The following is a 22,853-nucleotide window of genomic DNA, read 5'->3' as shown; positions in this document are numbered from 1 at the left end:
GCTCCATGGTGTGACTGGATTCATTACTATCCGGTACATTCCTGTGATTTCTTTGTCCACAAGCACACACACCTTTCAATTGATAGACGTTCTGGTCACCACCTGCATACAAACGTAGAGCTAAATACCTCACGTTCCCTTGCAGACAAGATAAACGGGTCATTCTGCATCCATTGCCTGTCAGGTTATTCATGTTTCCTCCCCGTAATGCAGCTCTCAACACACACTGTATTGTCAGTGGCTCACCAGCAGGTGGGGCTGTACGCATTCCTCCCAACACTAGTGCATTGTGTGTTTCACATTCATCACACTGAATAATTTGAAAGGTGTCCATGGCCTAATTCCTATTCACTCCTGGTGCAAGGTGCCGAGCAGTGATGAGACGTTGCTGCTTGGTGAGTATTCAGTTTATTCTGTAAAGATTCAGAAGTGTAGAAAGGATGATACAACAGTGCTTTATGATCGGACCATTTCATAAAAGATTTTTTTTTGTTTTTTGTTTTTTGATCATAACACCGTAAGTCCAGATTCCATTTATCTCAAACCAAAATAAATTTGTAACATTCGACACAAGTGCATACACTGCTGGTAGGAGATCAACCTCCAATTTCACTTTGGATGGTATAGCACCGTTCTGAGCTATTAGCAGCTTGACAAAGATGCAGCTTAATAGGATTCATGTAGTGACTGTATGTTTATATAAACACAAGAAAATTCAGAGGAGAGCAAAGATCTCCTCATTTGGCTCTCTAGCTAACACAACATCTCTCTGTCAGTGTCGAGGGATCAAATTGATAATTTTGCTTTAAACAACAATTTGCCAGTAACAATATTTGATACAATTACAGCTTAAAGTTAAACATCTCCAAGTGTACAGAAAGCAGCACAAGATTTTTTTTTTTTGTTTGTTTTTTTCCTCACAGATATAGACGAACAGTGACCATTGATGGCATGTTTTTTTTTTGTTTTTTTTCAGGACAGCACAGTAGCTGGAAAGCAAGGTGATGGACAGACGGGTCATATAAACACACGGACAGAGCTGAATAAGGCAACGTTAGCGTGGCAGGCTTCTCTCTGTTCAGTTTGCAGGGCAGTGTAGTGTATTGATCTTGACGGAGCTGTCAATACCTTCGCTGTGGGGCAGTGTGATTTTTAGCATTGCTGTCTTCATTAGTGCATTGTGTATATAGTCTTGCGCGTAGCTGAACTGCAAAGTGATCACCAACATTTATACAGATCTAAAGAAACCATGTTTGATTGCATCTGGACTTACAGTGACTATAGAAGAGTAAATAGAATTGAAAAACCAAATAACGGAAAAAGTAAAATTCAAGGCAGTGCTGAAGTACTGGTTGCTAAAAAAGTAAAAAATATCACAAAGCCAACAATAACATTTCCTTGACACATCGTTTGTTTGTCCAGTTGGTACAAACCCTCTTTAGTGCAGTTTCAATCATATATATATATTTCTCCCTCTGACCCAACAACATCTCTCGGTTCTATCCTATCTTCCCTCATTCAAGTCAGTTTTCCAGTTGATGTGCGTCTTTTCTCGTTCTTGTCTTTGATCCCTCGTACTGACCTCATTGTGCACCCTCCCCACACAACCACAAAGAAGCATGAAAGGCTTTAAACATCACAGGACTCAAAGGTGAGAAGTTCTTTCTTTTGACGATGGCAGGAAGTGATGGAAGAGGAGGAGGAGGGGTGGGGGGTATTCACAGTTACAGTCAGAGTCCAACGGTCCAGCTACAATCACATCTGCTGTCATTATGAACACTCTTTTTAGACCACGGCCAGGGGAGCAAACCAGCCTTTAAACGTCATGTTCCTCTGGTGAGGTTGGGCCTGCTTCTTCATCACACCTCCAGCAGCTCCATCCTCAGGCGATCCCTATCGGCAACACATACACACACACACACACACAAAAACACGCAAACGCAACATGCACAAATCGTGAGGACGTGATACGAAAGTTCCTATTGTATTGTATGACTGCTGTACATGTGAGGCACTTCTTGGGAAGGGAGCCTTGGGAAGGGAGCCTTGTAAAAAGACGCCTGTGTACGGGTTAACGTGCCTCTTGGAAATCCATCTCACCAAAGACAATCGTCATGATTTATTCACGTATATTAGCATGCGCTCTCAATCTATAATTCAGCGGCCCAGACTTCAACTTATCTAAAAATAGCTTCTTAAACACAGACCTTTGATTGCCTGAAAAAGCTACTCAGCATGAGCACCTGTACACACTTCTCCTGCCTCCTTTTTACTGTACATCACGCAACCACGACTACAAACAACCAGCTGTCATGCTTTCATCACTTCCCCTGACTTTGTTGTCTTGATTGTTAAATAGCACTAAGCTGGTAAATTATCGCAAGGCACTGCGAATGAGGAGTGTATCTTACTTTAGGGAGCTTTTATCACACTTTGTAATTTGAGCATTTGGACTGAAGTACCTGGCCTGATTGGCGTCAGTCTGTTCAATGAGTGACTGACTGGCCACTGGCTGCTGGTGGTCCTCTGCGCTCTCTGACCAGGAATCCTGCAGGACTCCCGGCTGCGCTGACTCCTCAGCTCGGCCTCGCTCGACAATCCCCTCGGACCCCATCAGACCCAGCAGCGGTGAGTATGAATCCTGCCACACAACCCGCTGCCCCGAGTTCAGTCCTGCTTCTCCTTCAAGGTGCTGGTTCACGTCTTGCTCAACAAGTTTCTTTTTGGCCGCTGGAGAGTTCTTCGGTGACTTGGCTCCAGCGTCTCCGCGGCTCTTCACTTCCTCCGTTACTGCGAGCGGTCGTTGATAGGTGTCCAGCCACTTCAGGTGTCCGTTCTTGTGACTGTACCGGCTGTCGCTGAACCAGCGCACCACCTCTGACTTCGGAAGGCCTGTCTGGACGCTCAAGTCCTCGTACTGCTGACTGCTGGGCCAGCGGGTGTTGAAGAAAACCTGCCGGAGGATGTGCAGCTGCTGGGGGGACTTGTTGGCCCAGTTGGGTGAGAAAGACGTCTGAGAAGGAGACACCTCGGTTATGTTAGACTTATGATCTTGATGTACAATCTCACATGTAGTATCTGGTTCATTCATCTTCACCCTCTTGAAGCTGATCTTGATGGGGTCAATTTTCAGCTCTGGGCAGCTTCTGTCCCCAGCAAACGGGTCCTCGTCGTTGATGAGTTGCTGTAAGATTGACATACCTTTAATGGGAAAGTCCTTGTTGCATTTACCCTCATCTAAAATAGATGAGCTGCTTTTTGTAATGATCGTAGTGCTGGTGTTTTCAGTTGGGGATTTGCTGGTATGGTTCAGGTTTGGGACATTGTCATTACAGGTAGTACTGGGGTATTCATCGCTAATACTGCTGTTGTTGGTCTTGTGGATATTGTTGTTGCGTTCGTCGTCAGGCTTCGCGGCGTGGGCCTGCTCTTGTGGACTGATGGTGCCGCTGTTATGATTGTTAAAGGTGAAGTTGGATTTGCTGGTGTTATCGATGTTCACTTGGCTCTTGGTACCGTTTGAACCTTCCAATCCGATTGGTAAACTGTTGCTTTGGGCATTTGGTTTCCCGTTGGTGTTAGCAACACAGTGCTCATCGTTATTGCTTATGTTGGTAGAGCAAGTGGCGATGCTGTTGATGCTGTTGGTTGGGCTGCTGTTATGCAGCAGTTTCCTGGTGACCACCATCTCACCACCATTACTACTGCTGGAATAGCTGCTAATGCTGCTGCTACTACTGCAACTACTGCTGCTACTGCTGCTTCGACTGCTGCTGGTGCTACTGACACAACCACTGCTTCCAGCCATGTCCAGGCCGAGGCCGTTCCTCTTGTCTGGCTCCACAGTGGGTTGAGTATTCTTGGTCAGTGCCTGTGCTGTTCTGACTATGGATGGAAACTTTGGGGGAACAATTGGAGTAGAATACGAAACCCGAGTGACATGTGGGTTTGTTGACATGCTTGTTTGTGAGGCTGTGACTCTGCCAGGCCCGGTTGTCATAGTGCTGTAGGGAACTTTGGCCATCTGAAAGTTTGGTCCTTTTGAGCTTCCATGGACAGTGTGGTGGGTTACAATGTGATTCACGTGCCGTTGTGCAGCAGGTTGCTTTTGGGGTGCTCCGCCCTGGAACACTGTGTTGAACATCTTCCTCCTGGCCTCTTCGATCTCTTCAGGAGACCAGCTTATGCCCTGCTTGAGCCTTTGGGCAGTAAACCACAGTTTGATCTGCTCTTCTGGGAACTCGGAAACTACCGTTAGGTAGCAGAGTTCGGCTTTGGTCGGGTAGGGGAACTTGCCAAAGGATGTCTTGAGAAAGCTGCTGGTGTCCATGGCGGCATCATAGGTGGGGATGCTGCTGAGAGGGATCATCACCTTTGGAAGGTCTTTATTGGAACCAGAGGAGGGGGGGGAGTAAAGGGAGGGAGTGTGCTGGTGAAAGACTTGGTTGGACACTGTCGTTTTAATCACATGAGCGACAGTGGTCCTCGGCATAGCTGGGGCGCCAGAAACACTGAGAGCCCCGTTTTGGAGTTCAGGCACATTTGTCATCATGCTGGGGTCTACATCCTTTCCAGTGTCTATCTTCCGTACCTCCACGGTGTGAGAAACTACAATCTTTTTGTGTTCCCCCTTGGCTTTCATCATCTTTGCAATCGGAGTTTTGGTGAGGGAGATCCCAGATTCTTTGAAGACTTCTCCGCTGTCTGTGAAGAGGCTTTGCTCCACTGTGGTTACTCCATCCCTCTTGTTGACAGTTAGGGAGGCAGTGACCAAGCCCTCCATTATCTTAGGGTGGGCATTAGCGTTATGCAGAGCCAGAGCCTCAAAGCGGACAACTGACACCCCACAGTTCAGGCAGTAGAATGTGGGCTGAGCCCTGAAGTCTAAGTGGCAATTGTGCATGTGATCCAAAAAGTAGTTGAGATCTCTGGACTCGAAACGGCACTTTGAACAGCTGTATGTGCCTCCCTTCTGCACCTCGCTGCCACAATCGGATTTGGAGGAGCTGTGAGAGAAATGGCCAGACTCTTCTCCGGAGATGCTGAGTATGCTGTCTTCTGGGATTGTTGGTAGGAGTTCTGGTAGCGAGCCCAGTATGATTTCCTCACGCACATGTTTGGATTTGGATGGTATCATGCAGGGTACAGTGGATTTCCTCTTGCTGGCCATTGTGCAGCTTTGTGTAGATGGCAGAGTGAGTGATTGCTTGTTCGGTATGATGAGAACAGAGGGCGGGTGGTGAGTGGAGAGGGCTGAATGGAGTTTAGTGTCATGGACCAGCCACTATGATATCACAGTGTTGCTTCATGCCCTCTGCCACGTCAGGACTCCTGTCACATGGACAAGTTTAACAGCTCCCAGGGAACCTGTGAGGAAAGAGCACAAAAAAAGAGAGACATGTCACTCTCTCAGCCCATCTTTAATTCAGTCATTACGGAACAAAATGGCATTGTCAAAATTACTAAAATTAAAAACATGTCGTATATGGATAGAAGTTTTATAGTCTCTGGTTTCAGAAAATTAAAAACATGAAATATTCATAAATACATACTATAGTAAGCAGGGCGTAGAGGAAGCTAAAAGGCCCACACAGGGTTGTAAGTGTGGGAGGAGATACAGTGTGATAAGTGTAGGTGGTATTTATCAGCAATCACAGCTCTACAGTAAAAGAGCCTCTGGCTTTTCTTTTTTTTTCTTTTTTACTTCTTTTGCATTATGCTAATAATGAAAAATAAAGGTTACATTAAATTACCATACCAGAATAACTAAAGTGGATCTAGCTCACTAGACACATTATTTTTTAATTTGGCTTCAGAGTTCATGAACAACATTATGGCTGATTTCCTAAATGTTGAAAACTATTTAACACTAAATACATGAAGGACATTTGCAAAGTAACATAATAGAAACCTTTTAGGTCACAACACCGACACACTCCTTCTATCAATGCAGCCTGTCAATGTTCTGGTTATTTACTTGGATTTACAGACGTCTGTCTCGCTGTCGCTTTTAATGAATTCAGAAAAAAAGAGCATGGAAATCAGAAATGACAGTCTAATTCACTGCTGCCATATGTTTGGACTCCTCTTATTAGTGATGGCCCGTGTCCACATAGTTATTTTTAGTAAAGCTAAAACATAATAATGCCGTTTGGCACCAAGACTAGAACTAAAAGTTAATATCACATGAATGTGATGTGTTGTGTTTGAATCGGTGTTATTTGTTGCCAGATGCCACCTGCTTCCCTCCAGGAAAGAAACAATATCAGTAAATAAATATCTTCCACAGACTACTTTGGAGATTTTGCACCTATTGAGTGGGATGCACTTCACCACTCACAATTGATAGTGCCGGGTGTATCTCACCTTACCAGCTGTTCCACATTGTCTGTAGCAACCACAAATATGCAAACAAGTATGTGTTTGTCTACAAAAATATTTCCTAAACTTGTCTTACCGGTATAATTGTTTTTGAATAATGTGTTTTTTCTTAAAGAGGGACATTTTTTTTCTATCTTATATGATAGAAAAATGTCATATGGGGTCGTGATGTCTTGTTTGTCTTTGGTTTGATATTGTAAAGCAGACATATGAAGGTTAAATGACTTTACTGGAGAGATCGAGCATTTTACTGCCACACTTGGATGGGAGCCATATGTTTTACATTGGACGTTACAGTGTACCTTCCCGGCATAATGTTGTGTCAAGAAGAGAAATCAGGTGGTGTGTGTGTGTGTGTGTGTGTGTGTGCGCCAGCCAACAACAGTACAATTAAGGGCCTGGAACATTCTCATAAGGTCTGAGAAGGTTATTGCAAACCTATTGAAGCTTTTTACAAGCGGCAGGCTCAAACGATTTTATCCTTCACATTTTCAACAAGCAGCATGGCGTCGCATGCATGCATACGAACACAATCCCCAGATCACTGGCTGCACAAATCCATTAGCAAACCACATCCACAGGCTTTCCTATAAAACTCCAGTCATGAGGATGGATACGCTGTCTGCAGTCTTGCAAGATCCTCTTTCTTCTCTGCATTATGTAGTGAAAAACATGCCTCTACCAAAGCCACAAATATTTAACAAAGCTTATAGGACAATGGATACGCTCCAGCCAGTGGTTCATTAGCGATACAGCTGTTTTTAATATTCATTTTAACACGGGAAAGTACTAAACATGTAAAACAAATGAGAAACAATATCAAAGTGAAGACGTAGCGCTGCACTCACTGCCCTCTGCATGAACCTTTGACACACACACACTATATCATTTTCATCTTCCTTTCTGAGAGTGAAGAAGCATTGATGTGTGACACGCAGCTGAAAACTAGTCTCATCCTATCACCATCTATCCATATCACTCCAGCTATACCTTCTCCAGTAAATTTATCATTCTGGGAAAAACATCAGCTGCACAAATTCTACCCTCATACCACCCAAAACCTGCTTTCTGTTGAAATCCAGCATACCTCAACATCTTGCATCGTGTTTTGTTGCAGTTGTTACAAAGACTACAATTTGTCATACTTTCAACACATTCTCTTCTGTCATGCCACATTTGTACACAGTGTCCTGCACTTTTACAGACCTTCGTTTTACTGCACCCGCGTGTGCATGTTCACCATGGCCGGCTGGACGGTAAATAAAAGATGAACCTGTTCCAGAATTAAAACCCTCACATGACTGGCCAACGGTACACGCTGATCCCAGACAGTATCCTTGTATTTACCTCTTTTTTTTTCATTCCTACTGACGGCTGTTGCTTTCTGACAGAAAAAACTAAAACTAAAACAAAACAAAAAACAACTAAAACTAGGTCACCAGCATCTTATGCAGTAATCCCAGTTCACTGCATCCAGACGCGGGCATGTGCTGTATGTTTTGCCGCCAGAGAGGTCATGATATCCTCTGACGGCACACTCGATTAACCCCTGTTGAGGACACGGGCGTTCATTGAGTTTGTACCACTGAACGAGGGATTTAGGAGTCGGCTTTCACGCAGCAGAGAGATGTAGTCATGCACATCTGAAACATTTGTGTGAGAGATGCCATTATGCTATATAACAAATCGGTGTTGGCTCAGTTTAGCTGTGCTGAAGAGATTCACTTTGTTTGTATCACGGATAGCGCACCGTATGTCAGGATGTTTCAGAAAATATAGTGTTGGAAAAGGTGACTTGGTCGTGGCGGCGGGCTGCGACTAGTGAAGCAGCCCGCCGGAGGGGAGGGGACGCCGGTCTGAGACGAGACAGACGCCGTACAGAAGCTCCCCTCCCTGGAAAAACACCCCACTTCCTGCATGAGAAAACCCAAGACAAGCCAAAAGTTGAGACAGGTTACATAAAGAATCAGGTCACCTATCAAAAGAATGGGCTGCTTTATCGGGCGAGCGAGACGTGCAATCAGACACAAGACAAGGGCTTCCCAGACAGGGAGCCACTGAATGGTTGCCTCTGAAAAGCCCGGCCTTGTGTTTCAGCGACAGAGGTAGCCAACGCTCAGACGATCACTGTCCCAAGTGTGTCGTATGTCCTCGCACTGGCACTGGATCTGTGGCACAGGGGGAGGAAACTCTTTTCATCTCAGCGGACCAGGGGAGTCGTATCTGAAGTGAGGGAAAGTGGCAGAGCTCTCGGTTGTGCTTTCTGGACACCCACGCTTAGCGCAAGCAGAGGGGCCTTGTTCGCCGAACTAAAACCACGTCTGCACCATTCAACTTTACAAAAACAAGCGTTTCAAAACAAATGGGATTAAGCTATTATAAATTCTGATGGGATTTATACGCTCCGCCTCATTTAATAGCGGCTTTTAAGATTTACAGGAGGGCCTCCCTTATGTGCTCTTACACTGTCATTTCCATGACAATATTATATTTACATCTCATTAATATTTAATTATATTCTTTATGCTTTTACATGGTAAACAGCTGAGTGCGCTGCTCCCATTTCAGCAAACCCAATTGAAAGAAAGCAGCATGTATTCCCTTTCATCACCCCATAAACTGCTGCAGTAATTACAATATTACAACCTGAAAAACATGCGCAATCTACAATGAGCTGCTACCAGCGGAAAGGGAGGCGAGGCTGCAAAGTGGTAGCTAAACATTTAAATTTAATTCAAAACAGTCCACTGATTCAGACACTCCCAGACTGTTGGGTCACCTACAGTTGGCATTAAACAGAGATTGGTGTTTTTGTTGTGCCACCTGTCACATGAATGAGAATGTGGAGGCTGGAGGAGGAGGAAGGACAAAGGAAGACAAAACTCAGACGTTTGGGAGGGAAGTGAGAGGATGACTGATGATGATGACAGGCTCAACTGTTTCAATATTCCTCCCCGCTGACACCTCTCCACACACACACCACTCCTCACACACTCCCTCCTCACCTCCGCAACATTTAGCACCTGCACCGTTCTGAAAATCGTTCTCTTTGAAATGAATAGCTGGCAAAGGAGTCTCTTGATGCGACAATCGGAGAGAGAAAAAAAAAAAGAAGAAAAAAAACCGGGCATAAATTCTCTCACTTTGTGACAATATTTGTTTTGCGTATAATTTGCGTTGACAGTGATCCACGGCTGTCTTGTGAGTCTGCGTCAAAAATCAGCAAAAAAAAAAAAAGGACCTGCCATCCGCCCGGGGATTGGGGCAGAGAGGGGGAACTCCTGACAGATACATTTGAATGATCAAAAAATCAGTTTAACTGGAACATTTTCTACCAAATGTCCATTAAATAGATTACCGTCATGTGAGTGGATCAGCTGGACACCCAAATATAAGCCAGAGACAGAGAGCAATTACTGTCTTGCACAGAGAAGAGATTGGGAACAATGGCGCCTCATTTATAAAGGAAACGTGATCTAGCGCTGGGAGCTTTTAGGCGGCTGACTGTCGAATCGTGATTATTCCGTTTCTAGCATGTCTGGGTGTCTCCTGTGTCCATCATGCCGCCACGGTGGACTAATGTGGGTTTTTATTGACATTAAGGGTGGACAGGTTTCAGTTTGGGGACATCTTTGCGCGTGAATGGCACTGTACGCCTGCCAGCATCAATAAGTGTCAGGCTCTAGTGTTACGTGTGCTGAAAAACAATTCAGACTCATCAGGGTCCTTAGCACAGTGCTAAGACAGCACACGGGTCCGCGCCATCTTCACCGCTTGTCCAGCTGAAGACATGCCGTGCCTTCAGTTTGTAGTCTCCCGTCTGCCACTGCGGGCTCGTCTTAATTCTACATGGGTGCGTTTGTGTGCTTATTAGTGTCTGAATTTCTGAGATGAAGGTGTTGTCGGCCATCTCGTCCTCCTCCTTCTCCTCATCACACACACAGACATACTCACACACACTCTCTCCCCCCACCCTCACCTCCATGACTGCAGCCTCGTCCACTGGGAGACCGGTCGGTGGTGCCACTCATGTGTTAACATCGCCATGGCAACCCCTCTCTTCCCCTTGCCCACCACGCCACACACACACACACACACACAGCGGAGTCACTTGCCCACACCCACCAACCTCAAGACACACAGGGAATTCCCTGGACTGCATCCGGTGCAGGACAAACTTAATCCACATGCTCTGCCAGCCATCTTTGAAAAGTCCATTCATGGGTCACGTCTCTTTCAGATAACTTTGGGTGAGATCCGAAACAATAACTGGACTTCTTTTTTTTTGTTCTTAATCATGTCGTAGTGACACGAAAATTCCAGCAAAATAACCCTCTGTTCTTACGTTTATGACCGCGGCTGATGAAAGCCATCATGCAGCTGTACCAGTCAGTGTTATTGTCTCGCTAAATCAGCGCAGTGGGCAGGAGACTGAGGCGCTACAGTACGTATACCTACTGCACTCTGCCTGTCGGAGCATCGCTGTTGCGTGGTCCTGTTTTGTGTTAGGGGGAACGCTCAATGTTGTGATCTTACATTGTTTTTCCAAACCCTTCTATATGCGGCCCAGATGAATGACAGACAAATAAACCATGGTGCGCAGAGGGAGAAAAAAAAAAATCTGAGTCATGCACCCTTTTTAAATCACTTTTGATGAATAACTTCTTCAGTTCTGTAGCCAAGACTACAGGCATTCATTTGGCAACTTATGAAGAAAAGGAAGAAAGATGGCGGCGTACCGCACATTGTACTGTCCATCCTAAAATGGCTGACATCACAGCCTACTATAACTGCCAAAGCCTGGCAAATGCCAGCTCCCGCTGACCAAACCTTTCTTGCATGGGACAGAGAAAGTGGCAGGGGCTCTTTCCCCACTAGCCACTAGGCCCCCCCCACCCCCACCCCACCCTCTCAGTGCTGGGGCGTTTCTTTTGGTTGGAACTGTGCAAACATGCTGTTTTAGTGAGGCTTTTGAGTGGTCTGGGCTTCGATGCGGCATTGGTCCAATGACAAAAGCAATACCCAAAAGGATGAAAGACCCAAATGAAAGTGAACCTGTATAAAACATCGTCCTTTCTGGTGGGAAAAATAGGCGAATAGGATTTGTGGTTCGGAGAATTTTTTACGAGGATTATGAGGTATGCCGCTATCATGAATGCTTGTTTGCATTAAAAAAAAACGGCTAGAAAATAAATCCGGCTGGGATTGATTTTCTTCTCTGAACTCAAGGAATGTTAAACTCTCCATGTAAACTAAATCTGCAAATCATGACCATATGACCTTCCTCGGTATTCTCTGGCAGGGGATTCATTTTGAGCTGTGGGAGGCACACAACAACATCTACAGTGAAATCAGAACACCTAAATCCTAAAAAGCACAGTATTCCAGGTATACGAGGGGTGGCATGAGCAGAGACGCCGTTCTGATGAGGGGAGTGGGCAGTCTTGGCCCACTACATTGTGTCTGTGTATACAAACACTCCGCTGTGGCCATAATGAAAACTGTGAGCTGTGCCTAATTGCAGGGAGTGAGGGATGAAAGGCAATATGCCTGGCCTCATTAGAGCAGTTCCGAGAAGGGAGATGGAAGACCGTTCCCAGGGATCCACAAAGGGAATTGACATTCCCCCAGTGTAAGCGTCCTGCTGGAGTGAAATCCTCCACACACACACTGAACTCACCGGGCCGAGCTGAACCCGATCTGCCCGATCCGCACAGCGAGAGCTCATTTACCTTTTGTTTGTCCGGTCATCACACACGCCTGAAAATGAACTATCATCCGCTGGACTCTACTCCACACTTGGAGTCACTCTCCGGAGTCCAAACACCTACACTCTCGGGAAAACCTCAGCAGCAGAAGCGTTGCACGGTCATTTCCACGACCTACATTATATGTGACAAGCTTACAAATGATTCAAATAAATTCCAAAAATGACCAATGCCTGTCTAGCTGGTTGCTTGAATATTATGGGGTTGACTCTTGTGTTATGGACACTGGACTCACACATGATTGTCAGAGGCAACATTAGTCAGCACAGAGGTCCCTCCCCTAAAGGCAGAGGGGAGACACATGGCATTCAGAGCTGGCTCAATATTTATGTACAGATAGAAAACGTGACATACAAGAACTGATATTTTTTTATTCTATGCTTCACTGATAAACTGATAATCCACAGTTTGCTAAATATCTGCGTGCTCCTGAAATGAGCAGTTTTCTTACTGTACTGTATATATGTTTTAGTGTGTGCGTATGTGTGTGTGTGTGTGTGTGCGTGCGTGCGCGCGTGTCGGGCAGCAGCACATGTTGACAGGAGGAAGAGGAGGAAATGAAAGAAAAAAAGAGTCCTATGCATAGAAATACAGGCCTACCTTTCAGCTCGGGCAAGTGGAAGAAATGTGTAGCGAGTGAGCGATCAATAGAGGAAAATTGATACTTGGCGTGCAGTTTGAACATGGACTCGGAGGCTTCTTTAATCAGTCGTTAAGTCTGCTATGGCACTGTGTTCAGAAGTCTTTCACAACTGTAAAACACTCACACTCACGGCACAGTGGGGGAAATACAGCGCGTTGTGCAATAAAATAAGCAGATACGCCACATTGTATAGCGCGAGAAGGAGCGCAAATCCAGCCAGACGGAGGATCGGTTGTTGTAACTGTAACAAACTGACGAATTAACCCGTTTCACTCCATTCACAAGGCTGTGGGGCAACACACTGCCTCGGAGCCTACTTGCCAAAGCCGATCTGGCACTCTATAACCTTAATGAATATTCCCAAAAATCCTCCACCCCCCTCCTCCACCTCCTGTCGCCATTTTATACATTGGCGACTTCATATAAACTGCCTTGACTACAGCACCAGATGAAAATTCAATATTCAGTGGCGAGGCTTAATTTCAGTAAACAACTTTGGAGATCGCACCTCGCCAATAAAGAGAGGTATTCGCGTTCTGGAAGAGTAGATGTGTCCTTACCTCAACAGTCGGTGGGAAAAAATGGAATCCGACATTAATATATCAATGAATAATATTGGATTAGCTCCGATCGTTGCGTTTGGAGAAGAAGAGGAGGCGTGCAGGGGGTGGGAGCTCTCCTCAAGTGAACCCGGTGAACTGGCGTGAACCCTTCAGTGACCACGGCAAGGTACATTACATTACATTACCTTTCCACCCCTCAGCCACACTGTATGGAGACGGCAAAACAACTATGGTCGGCAGTGCAGGACGAGGCAGCTCCAAAAAAATTATAGCGAGTGTAGCCTATTTCCTATGAACACGTGATTCGGAGCGTCATCCAAAATCCAAAAGCCCTTTCATCTAAAATTTTGGAGAGGGGCGGGGATGAGATGGGGATGTGTGTGCGAGTGTGTGTAGAAGGGAGGAGGGGGGAGAGGGACGTATACTGAGCCCAGTGCACATTTGGGTAAGTCGTTATAGGGCTAAGGGAGTGCTCTAACAGATTGGGTTATACATAGCTACAATGGCGCCGCGGAGCAGGCTGAACAGATGGATTGTATTGTGTACATTCGGGATATTAAAGGAGTTTAGGGATCTGCCGTTTCAGGGATATTCAGCAACCAAAAGGTCCTCTTAATCTTAAATAGGTCACATGTTGTTGTTTTTTTTGCAATAGAGTGCTGCCGTTTTTCGGAAAAAAAAGATCTCATGATCGTTGTGGGAATTGCCATTTAAAGCACAGGCCTATTAGCCCACCGGCTTAAAATAGAATTTTACGCACACGCGTAAAAGTGGTAGACCATTGACGCAGATGAACAGTAAATGTAGCCTAGTTGTACATGTCCACTTTCATAGTTAAACATAAGATGCCACTTTTTCATTTGATAGAATCACCAATGTTACTTATGTCTTGCTGTGCAGAATATGGGCTATATGGCTGTGACCCTCGTGACCTCGTGGGCCTTCTGTGCGTAAAAGCGCGCTGAGTAAAGTGCAGAGGCTCAAAACAGGGACACGTTTAGAATGAGCTCTAATAAGGCAGAAATTAGAGAAAAACCTGCACATCCCTTCATATTTAAATACACTAGTCCCTTTTACATTACACTTACATTACACTTGTTTAAAGTACTGTTATCTGTTTGTCTGTGCACTTTATTTTATATTCTTCTATATTCTATTGTACATTTTAATATATTTATATTTCTTGCACTGTGTTGATTGTTTAATGTTATTGTTTAATGCTATTGTCTGTTATGCACCACCCGCCATGACAAATTCCTTGTATGTGAAACATACATTGGCAATAAACGGTTCTGATTCTGATTCTAATACAGAAATAGTATTAAGTATGATAAGATTACTCTGAAACCACTGAGCATTATGAGTACATTATGTGCCTACTTAGAAATATTATAGTACCCTAATATGACGGATTTAGACGTACACTTAGCTATGTGTATAACAGGTGATGCGATGGAAAGCGATGGAAAGGATACCAGCAGTCATGGCTCAATACAATATTTTATTTTTTACTTGTTAGCATTTTTGGAACAATACATTCTTTGCTTTTGGGGGAGCGGGTATCCGTCGGATTCCTCTGGTTCTGTTGGCACTATCTCCTCTATTGCAGGTTTGCTTTTAAGTCCCAGTCGGCCTATGAGCAGCAGGACTGTTGAATACAGCTTGGATGGTACAGAACATGTTTCTCTTGATTATCATCTAATCATGTAAAAACATGCTGGTTTGTTTAAGGTTGACAGTTTATTTCTACGGTTACATTTCCTGGAAAAAATGTCGGCCAAAGCTCGAGGTTATATAGCCTCAAAGGTGTCAACACTTGACCAATCTTCAGCATCATTCATGTTTAGATGGAGGTGGCAATGTGCTTACATTATACACCATATTTCTGTAGTTCGTGGTCAGATTAAGTTCATGCACAGCATCCATGATAAGTAGATACTGTTGCTATGGTTACCCACAGTTTGTGCACTGGTTTACGAAACACAGACATGATTTTAAAGCACACTTTTTTTCTGTGACCATGACACGGCTGAATATTCTCATGACCCAGTCAGATGTTTTAAATAAAAACCATAACACGTCTATAAAAATGTAGCCGACTGCCTTTTGGAGTGCTGCTTATCTTCAATACCTTTGAGTTCCTTCTGTGTTTCTACCTGTCTGTGTTACTTTAAAATGAAAGAAAGCAAGTAATAGTGAGTACTTTTATTTGTTTTGTTTTTTTACTGAGATTGGGGGGATACTGGTCTCAAGGAATCACAACTTCTATGGTACCAGGAAAAAGCGTCAGAGTGAGCGCTCCCTGCTCCTCTCTGCTCTCTGCGGTGCAACCGGATCAGGGCAGAGCAGAGGCACGCACAAGAGGATTGTTTGCCTCCAAATGAGCCAATGAGATCGGCTTTACATTAGACTGACAGTCGGCCCTAGCGAGTCCGGAGACGGCATTCTGGTCCGACAACTTCTCGACTGCCAATACGGATCCACGACGGACCGGAACCGAGGGAAAAAAAGAAAATACGAATTTGGTTTCCCTGTAGGTCAAAACGTTACCTGGCACCTGCAACAGAGGAGCTTTCTTTTCTTTTTTTTGGAGGAGAAAGGGTGTCAACATCCACAGCAATGGCTATGTCGCAGTACCTGGACGACTCTCCTCTGAGGTTGGGTCCGAAACCCACCAGGGTCGAGGACCTGAACCTGCAGGAGGTGTACAACGAGAGACACCGGCTGGCGTTGGAGGAGCTGCTGTCGGGAGGGCTCGACAACTTCCTGGACTTCCTCGGGAAAGAGAGGATCCCCAACTTTCTGTCGGACGACGAGATGCAGCGGATCAGGAGCGCCGCCGTGCCCCCGCGCTGCGTGTCCTTCCACGGGGAGGACCAGGCGCTGGAGCAGTCGCTCGGCAGCTCCATGGACTGCTCCACCGTCACCTACTTCCCCGAGGTGTCGGACGTGGAGCCGCCGGTGCTGGAGATCGGCTGGCCCGGCTTCACCGCCGGCTCGTACCGGGGCGTCACGCGGGCCGTGGCCCACTTCCAGCCCAGCTACGGGGACTGCATATACAGCTGCAAGGAGGCGGCGAGGCGAATGATTAAAAGTGCCACAGAGGTATGCACAAATAAAGTATTAAAAGAGCAGCTGCATACCTGTTGTATCTAATAACCACCTTTTTAATAGTTCGTTATTTGGCAACTGATTCTATATTTTCCTCTAGAGATATTCTGCTGGCACCATGCTGATATTCCTGAAGGGACATGCTGGATAATATCTCATTTTAGTCAATTTTTGTATTTTCTACTTTCACATTATAGCCTAATATTTCTACAGCGATACCATGACAGCATAGTGTGTGTGGTATCTTCCTAAAACAGGATTCTTTTTTTGGCTGTTTGTCAAATTCAAATTGATGTATTATTTTTTATAAATATATTCTAAAATTCACATTTTATCAAATAGCCCCCTGCCACAAAATAATGAAGTGTGCGTGTGCGTGTGTGTGTGTGTGTGGTCCCTTATTGTCAGAGGAAAAACTCAAATTCTAAATCCTCTTTGTATTATTAAAACACATGCCAGATTGTCCCCATGGAATTTCCTTGATCAGTCCGAACATTTGGAAGGTTTTTTTGAAGTCTTGATCAGAAAGAAAGCAGTGATCAAAAGGATCAAACAGTTAACAAACAAAACAACCTCATGAATATTCATGCTGATGCTCCTGACTGGAGCTGTCAGTCTCGCCCCTGTTTTTTGAAAAGAAACATTCCAGCGTGAAGGGAGTGTGTGGCTCCAGCAGCACCTCAGGCCTGAGGAGGGCCTGCGTGCCAGATGTGCCTCGACTTGCTTTGCTCCCTTCTATCAAAGTTTGCGTTCCCTCTTCATTAGAGAGCTTTAAATGCTGGATGTCCTCTCTGGTTTACAGCTAAAATGTGGTGTGTGTGTGTGTATATACACAGTGTGCCGGCAACCAGTTGAAACCTTAGTCAAATATTCTCAGCCGAGTTTAACCTTTTGGTCGTCTGTCTTGTTGTCACGTTAAACCACTCGCTGCACACAGTCTTTATTGTGCGACGAGGCCGCTGACTGTAGCAACGCATCTACAGTACGTTGGCTCACAGGAACAGCCTGATCCTGTATTTCTGTGAAATTGAAATTTGTTTGTGCACATTTCTCCTAAAAATAAGCACCCATCCAGATAAGGTGGTGAACTCCTGACAAAACTGCATGTGGATAAACACCAGTTAAACCTGAGCTACGTAAACATCCGTGTCTAATCCTCGACACACAACCTTTACCGCAGCATGTGAAATTCCATTCTTCCTCGCGAAGAAAAGAGAGAAATCTCTCAGTGCGAACCTAAGCTACAAAAAAAACAAAAAAACAAAAAAACAAAATGGAGGCCAGCCCCACGGTGCCCATTCTTGTCTCCGGCATGAAAGTAACTTGTCTGCTGACCCAAGTGTTACTGTCGATATCCATGGTAACAGACCACAGTCAACAGCACGCTCGTCACCGGGAGTGTGTGTCGGAGCGATTCGCTGCTCTGTTTGAATAAGGCCTCGCATTTGAAAATAATAAAAAACACAGTCATGTGCTGCTTACATCTGTGAGAGCACGGCCGCAGAATTCTATTATATTACCTCTGTAATTTTCCACTGCAGGTGATTGCCATAGTTACAGACTCCCTGACAGACCTGGATATCTTTAAGGATCTTCAGGAGGCGTGCTCCCTCCGCAAAGTCCCCGTCTACATCCTGCTGGACCAATCGTGTGCTCCTGCTTTCCTCAAGATGTGCAAAAATGTCGGCGTTCGCCTGGATGACCTTCGGGTGCGTGTGGTTGTTTCAGTGAAGCTGGGTGTGGCTCTGTGTGCACAATACGAACATCACATGCCATCAAATTAAAATAACGTCTTTTAATATTTGATATGATACTGGGTGGGTCTGCACTTATCTCTCAATCCTGTTGTTTCTCTTTCTTTTTCTTTTTTTTTAATCCTTTCAGCAAATGAGAGTGCGAACCATAACTGGTACAACCTATTACATGAGATCTGGAGCGAGGATCACTGGAGAAGTTCATGAGAGGTTCATGCTGATTGATGGGAACAGAGTGGCTACAGGTTCCTACAGGTAACAGACTGCTAACCATTTTACCTAAATCTAAATGCTTTAGCTGCTGATTGTGTGGCATGGAGATGCCTCAAACTCACAGATTTAACAGGCTTTAAGTTAATACATTTTTCTTGCTGGGTTTGGATAATTGTAGCTGCTTACTTTTCAGTAAGTCATGCATGTTGAATTTCATTCCTGTGCAGGTACAACTGGACTGACGGCAAACTAAACAGCAGCAACCTAATCGAGCTTTCTGGTCAGATAACGGAGAAATTTGACGAGGAATTCCGCATCCTCTACGCCCAGTCGTTACCGATGAACACTCGAGGGCCTCCGAGTGTCCGAAACAGCGGCATCTACGAGCATCTCCTCATCAAACACTCGGTCGCCTCTTCCCCTCACCTGACCAGCACACCCAGCCGTAAGCCCCTGAACTTAGCTGTCCCGCCCCCGTGCGAACCCTCCACTCCCGATCATCCTAAAACCGGCCCAGCGTCCGACTCCTCCACCATAGGTGAGGACTGGACGGAGCAGCAGGACATGCAGGAGGATATCCTGGCCGGCAGCACCACGCAACGTTTTCCCGCAGATCAGCTAGCGGAGAAAGAGCCAGCGACCGTCTCCTGCCACGCCGCCACTCAGACCAGCCGGTCGGTGACGGACAGCGACACTCAAACTGACCTCCAGCTCACACAACGCCCCGACCTTATCGCACCAAAGAGTACAGCGCTAAACCAGGCCACCTCTCCCTCCTTTACCTCTCCCAGACAGAGCTCGCCCACCCAGGCAGCTCCAGACGCCGCCTTGAAGGACTCCTTCCACAAGTTGACCAAAGAGCGCCATTACCACTACTCCACCATCCGCTCCAAGCTGGAGCACATGGTGACCGCCCTGTCCCAGAGGCGAGAGCTAGCGGACGTCACCAACATGACTCACGGGCCTGGCTATCACAGCAGTCAGAGGGTGCACAAAAACTGTGAGCAGGAACCAAACCCCAGACTGCTTGTTGAAAGTGCGGGCATGGGCACGTGGCCAAGAACCAGATGTGTACACTAGTCTGTCTTCAGGGATTTTCGGAGATGGAGCGTCGTGGGAGAAGGATCTTCTGTTTCATATAAACGGTTTAGGCTTGTGCAGTAGAATTCTAGCTTTCTTCTATTTGTCTTATTTTTCGAGTAATGGTAAGGGCAGTATCTTAATCAACAACATATTTTTTTCGTCCAAGGACACGTGCAATATTCATTGTTTGTCCGTGTCAGTTTAAGGAAAATGATTTGCTGAGCCGGTTCCAACTGGAAGATATCTGCTGCAGTGTGAGTGAAAATGCACTGAAGCTCTTTTTTTGGATAATTTAATCACATTTGGCCGATAACTGCATCCGAACAACATACAAGAGAGCAGCTGTCTCTCACTGTGCTTTCTTAATAAACAGTAGTATTTGGCTTGATGAATGCTTATTTTAGGCTCTTCAAACTATTTGTGTTCCATTTAAGCTTTTCAGAAAGCTTCACTTTAAGCTCATGAGCGTACAGTTTTTTAAAAGAAAGTTACTTTTACTGAAGATAAAATATGATGGTATGTTGGCACTGTTCAGGCAATCACTGATAAAGACATTAAAGGTGGTGCAGTAAAGCAAAATGTGTCCAGTCGACTCGAAGACTTGACCCAATGCATCATTACTTATTATTAATACTTTTTTCTACATGCTATTCTATGACTATTTAAAACCAATCAATTATGTGTATTCTGATGAGCGTCGCCCTCGACTCCAGTGTGATATTCACACACGGGGAGGAGACCCAACAGTTGGAGAAATACATGAGTCAGAGAAGTTATTTCACATGACGTTCTCCAAGAAGAGAGAAGTGGACAACGAGACCAGAGAAACCAGAACCTTTAACCAAGAATGGAGAGACTCGTATATCTTCATTCTTCCTGAGACAGTTTAAAGCCAGTATGTCTCACGTGTTCAGAGATCGTGATGATTATTAGAAGCAGCAATGTGAAGCGCCACAACGAGACAAAGCACAAATCTTCTGCGCAAACGTACCCTTACGAATCCAAAAATGAAGGCACAGAAAAATAAACCTAAGAGCCCGATATGATCAGAATCCTAACACATGAGGTCACTGTCCAACAATGATGTAAAAACAGAATAGAGCTGAAACAAGTGGTTTCAATAACCACAGATAAAGTCCCTGCTCACAATCTTCTCTTTTTAGAAGATGAGAATCTTCTAGCTTTTATGATTGACATCACTTCACACCTGAATCTAATTAATTTAAAGCTGCAGGACAATTTAATTAAATTCATTTATTTTAAGAGTCACATTTTTCAAAAGCTTTCTGTTATGTATTTTATTTTTTTAAATCCAGTCCAAATTAGATGTTATTGTGATGTTCCGGACCTTTGCATGATGACTTTTACTAAGACTTTTTATGGACCCTTTTTTTTTTTTTACATACTTAATATCACTTATTTTGACAAACTATACTATGAACTTCTTTTGACAAATTATACTATCACATCTTTTGACTTTTTTTCGACATAGTACATTAACATTTTTTTTACTTTTCTTGACATACTATACTTTGACTTTTTTCAACATTTTATCATATTAGATCTCTTTTTTTCGACATGCTGTACGATGACTTTATTTTATTTTATTTTTTACAATTTTTGTCATGCTATACTATGACTTTGCTAAACATACTATACTGTGCATTTTTGACATGCTACTCAATTTGTTTTTTTCTGTGAAATATCATACTGAGTGTTTTCAACATGCTATACTATGACTTTTTTCGACTTTTACGACACAATGTTCTCTGACTTTTCTCGACATCCTCTGCTATGACTTTTTTATGATTAAACCCATGACCTCCACCGGTCTGCTATCACCCCGAGCTATCTGATATGACTCACTTCATCTGTGTAACGTATTTTACTCCTTCACTTTGGGTGGTAGATCTTCAAATGTACCGCATTATTTGAGGACCGCACCCTCAACTTCCTGGCACAACTAACCACAATTTCACAGCATATTTGCCTTTCTTCACTTTGGGTGTTTAACCTTAAAATTCACAGCACCACATACGGATTTAACCCACCGTCTGATCTAACACACTTCACTACAGCTTCAAAGCATATTTGACATCTTCACCTTTGGTGTTGAAACTCAAAATGAACTGTGCCTCATAAGGATGGAACCTTCTCATATCCAGAGCTATTTGATCTGTGATACCTGACCACTGTTTCATAGAGCTATTGTTTATCTCGACAGGGATTCAGGATTTGATGTTTTAACTTCATTCTTTTATTGTAGCTTACAGCTTTTCTTTCTGAGCAACTCTCTGGTTAAGGAATGAGGTTTCCCCTGTTGATCTTGTTCACATTAATCGACGGGTGTAGTGAAAGCTTTGAGGACAGGGCAGGATTTGATCCCTTAGTTTCACATGCATGTCATGTTCTTGGATTGAGACACTTCATTTAGCCATTGATTCCCATCACCCACCCACCGTTAAGTTAAAACTGTAAATGTAAGTGCTTGGGCCAGTGCAGAATTCTGGTTTGTGGATGTCGCTGGCTAAAACCAAACTATGAAAACACATCATGTATCCTCTGAATAACAATTTTCAAACAAGTGATAACTTAACGCTACATTACTATAATTAGTTACACAACTGACTACAGTTGCTGGATTGGTCGAAAATTAATCCTATTAATCCTAAACCTGAACTGAATCAAATTTGTGAAAAGGCTACAAAGCTCAACTTCTAAACAAACCTTTTATTATACTTTGAAGCTGTCTGATTGGTTGTTTCTTAGACCAACGCTCTCTTAGACTTATTAATTAAACTTTTTAAAGGAAACTTCTGTTTTTTTGTAGCGAGGATTTGTGTTGAAAATGTTTCGACAGACAGTCGCCTATCTTTTCAACTGAACTCTGACTAAATAAGTATTTTTGGAGTGTACCAGTTCCTTTCACTTCATGCTGTAACACCCCTGTTGTAATCCAGTGTTCATTTATAATAATTCATGATAAAAGATGTATTATGAAACACTATACTATGGAATTCTTTATGACCCTTTCATGACATACTTTGCTAAAGACATTATTATGGCTAAAAACTATGATTTGTTTCATGGAATACTAAACTGTGACTTTTCTGTGTTTTTTCAGACATATACATAATCACTCTTTGAAGAAATACTACACTATGACCTTTTTTTTGGAATACTATGCTGTGACTTTTTTTGATCTACTGTATGTCATCTTCATGGTATGCTATAAAAGGACTTGTTTTGACATATGATACTGTGACTTATTTTCAAAATACTATAATATGTCTATTTTCTGACAAACTATTATGTCTTTTTATGACACATTAGAAAT

General features: G+C 44.1%; 2 protein-coding genes across 7 annotated transcripts; one reads left to right on the top strand and one right to left on the bottom strand.

The window, feature by feature from the left end:
- Positions 1–389: 389 nt before the first annotated feature.
- zhx3a (zinc fingers and homeoboxes 3a) lies at positions 390–13,690 on the bottom strand. 3 transcript variants are annotated; one of them, XM_076095893.1, is made up of 4 exons: positions 13,353–13,690; positions 3,098–5,367; positions 2,463–3,013; positions 390–1,893 (listed from the first exon to the last, which is right to left on the bottom strand). In XM_076095893.1, the coding sequence occupies exons 2-4, from the start codon at positions 5,168–5,170 to the stop codon at positions 1,860–1,862; spliced, it is 2,658 nt and encodes an 885-aa protein (XP_075952008.1). In that variant the 5' UTR covers positions 5,171–5,367; positions 13,353–13,690; the 3' UTR covers positions 390–1,859. The 3 variants fall into 3 exon arrangements, with proteins under 3 accessions (XP_075952008.1, XP_075952006.1, XP_075952007.1); XM_076095891.1 differs by having other exon boundaries at positions 2,463–5,367; positions 13,353–13,689; XM_076095892.1 differs by having other exon boundaries at positions 2,463–5,367; positions 13,541–13,677.
- On the top strand, positions 13,264–19,899 carry fam83d (family with sequence similarity 83 member D). 4 transcript variants are annotated; one of them, XM_076095901.1, is made up of 5 exons: positions 13,264–13,521; positions 15,586–16,460; positions 18,008–18,175; positions 18,351–18,475; positions 18,661–19,899. In XM_076095901.1, the coding sequence occupies exons 2-5, from the start codon at positions 15,975–15,977 to the stop codon at positions 19,511–19,513; spliced, it is 1,632 nt and encodes a 543-aa protein (XP_075952016.1). In that variant the 5' UTR covers positions 13,264–13,521; positions 15,586–15,974; the 3' UTR covers positions 19,514–19,899. The 4 variants fall into 4 exon arrangements, with proteins under 4 accessions (XP_075952016.1, XP_075952015.1, XP_075952014.1 ...); XM_076095900.1 differs by lacking the exon at positions 13,264–13,521 and adding an exon at positions 13,772–13,800; XM_076095899.1 differs by lacking the exon at positions 13,264–13,521 and adding an exon at positions 13,808–15,024.
- Positions 19,900–22,853: the final 2,954 nt, after the last annotated feature.

This window comes from Anarhichas minor, unplaced genomic scaffold (genome assembly GCF_050575085.1).
Source record: "Anarhichas minor isolate MPS153535 unplaced genomic scaffold, ASM5057508v1 ptg000021l, whole genome shotgun sequence".
Classification (NCBI taxonomy): Eukaryota; Metazoa; Chordata; class Actinopteri; order Perciformes; family Anarhichadidae; genus Anarhichas; species Anarhichas minor.
The sequence above is the reverse complement of the archived record's forward strand: the minus strand, read 5'-3'. Positions and strand labels throughout refer to the sequence as shown.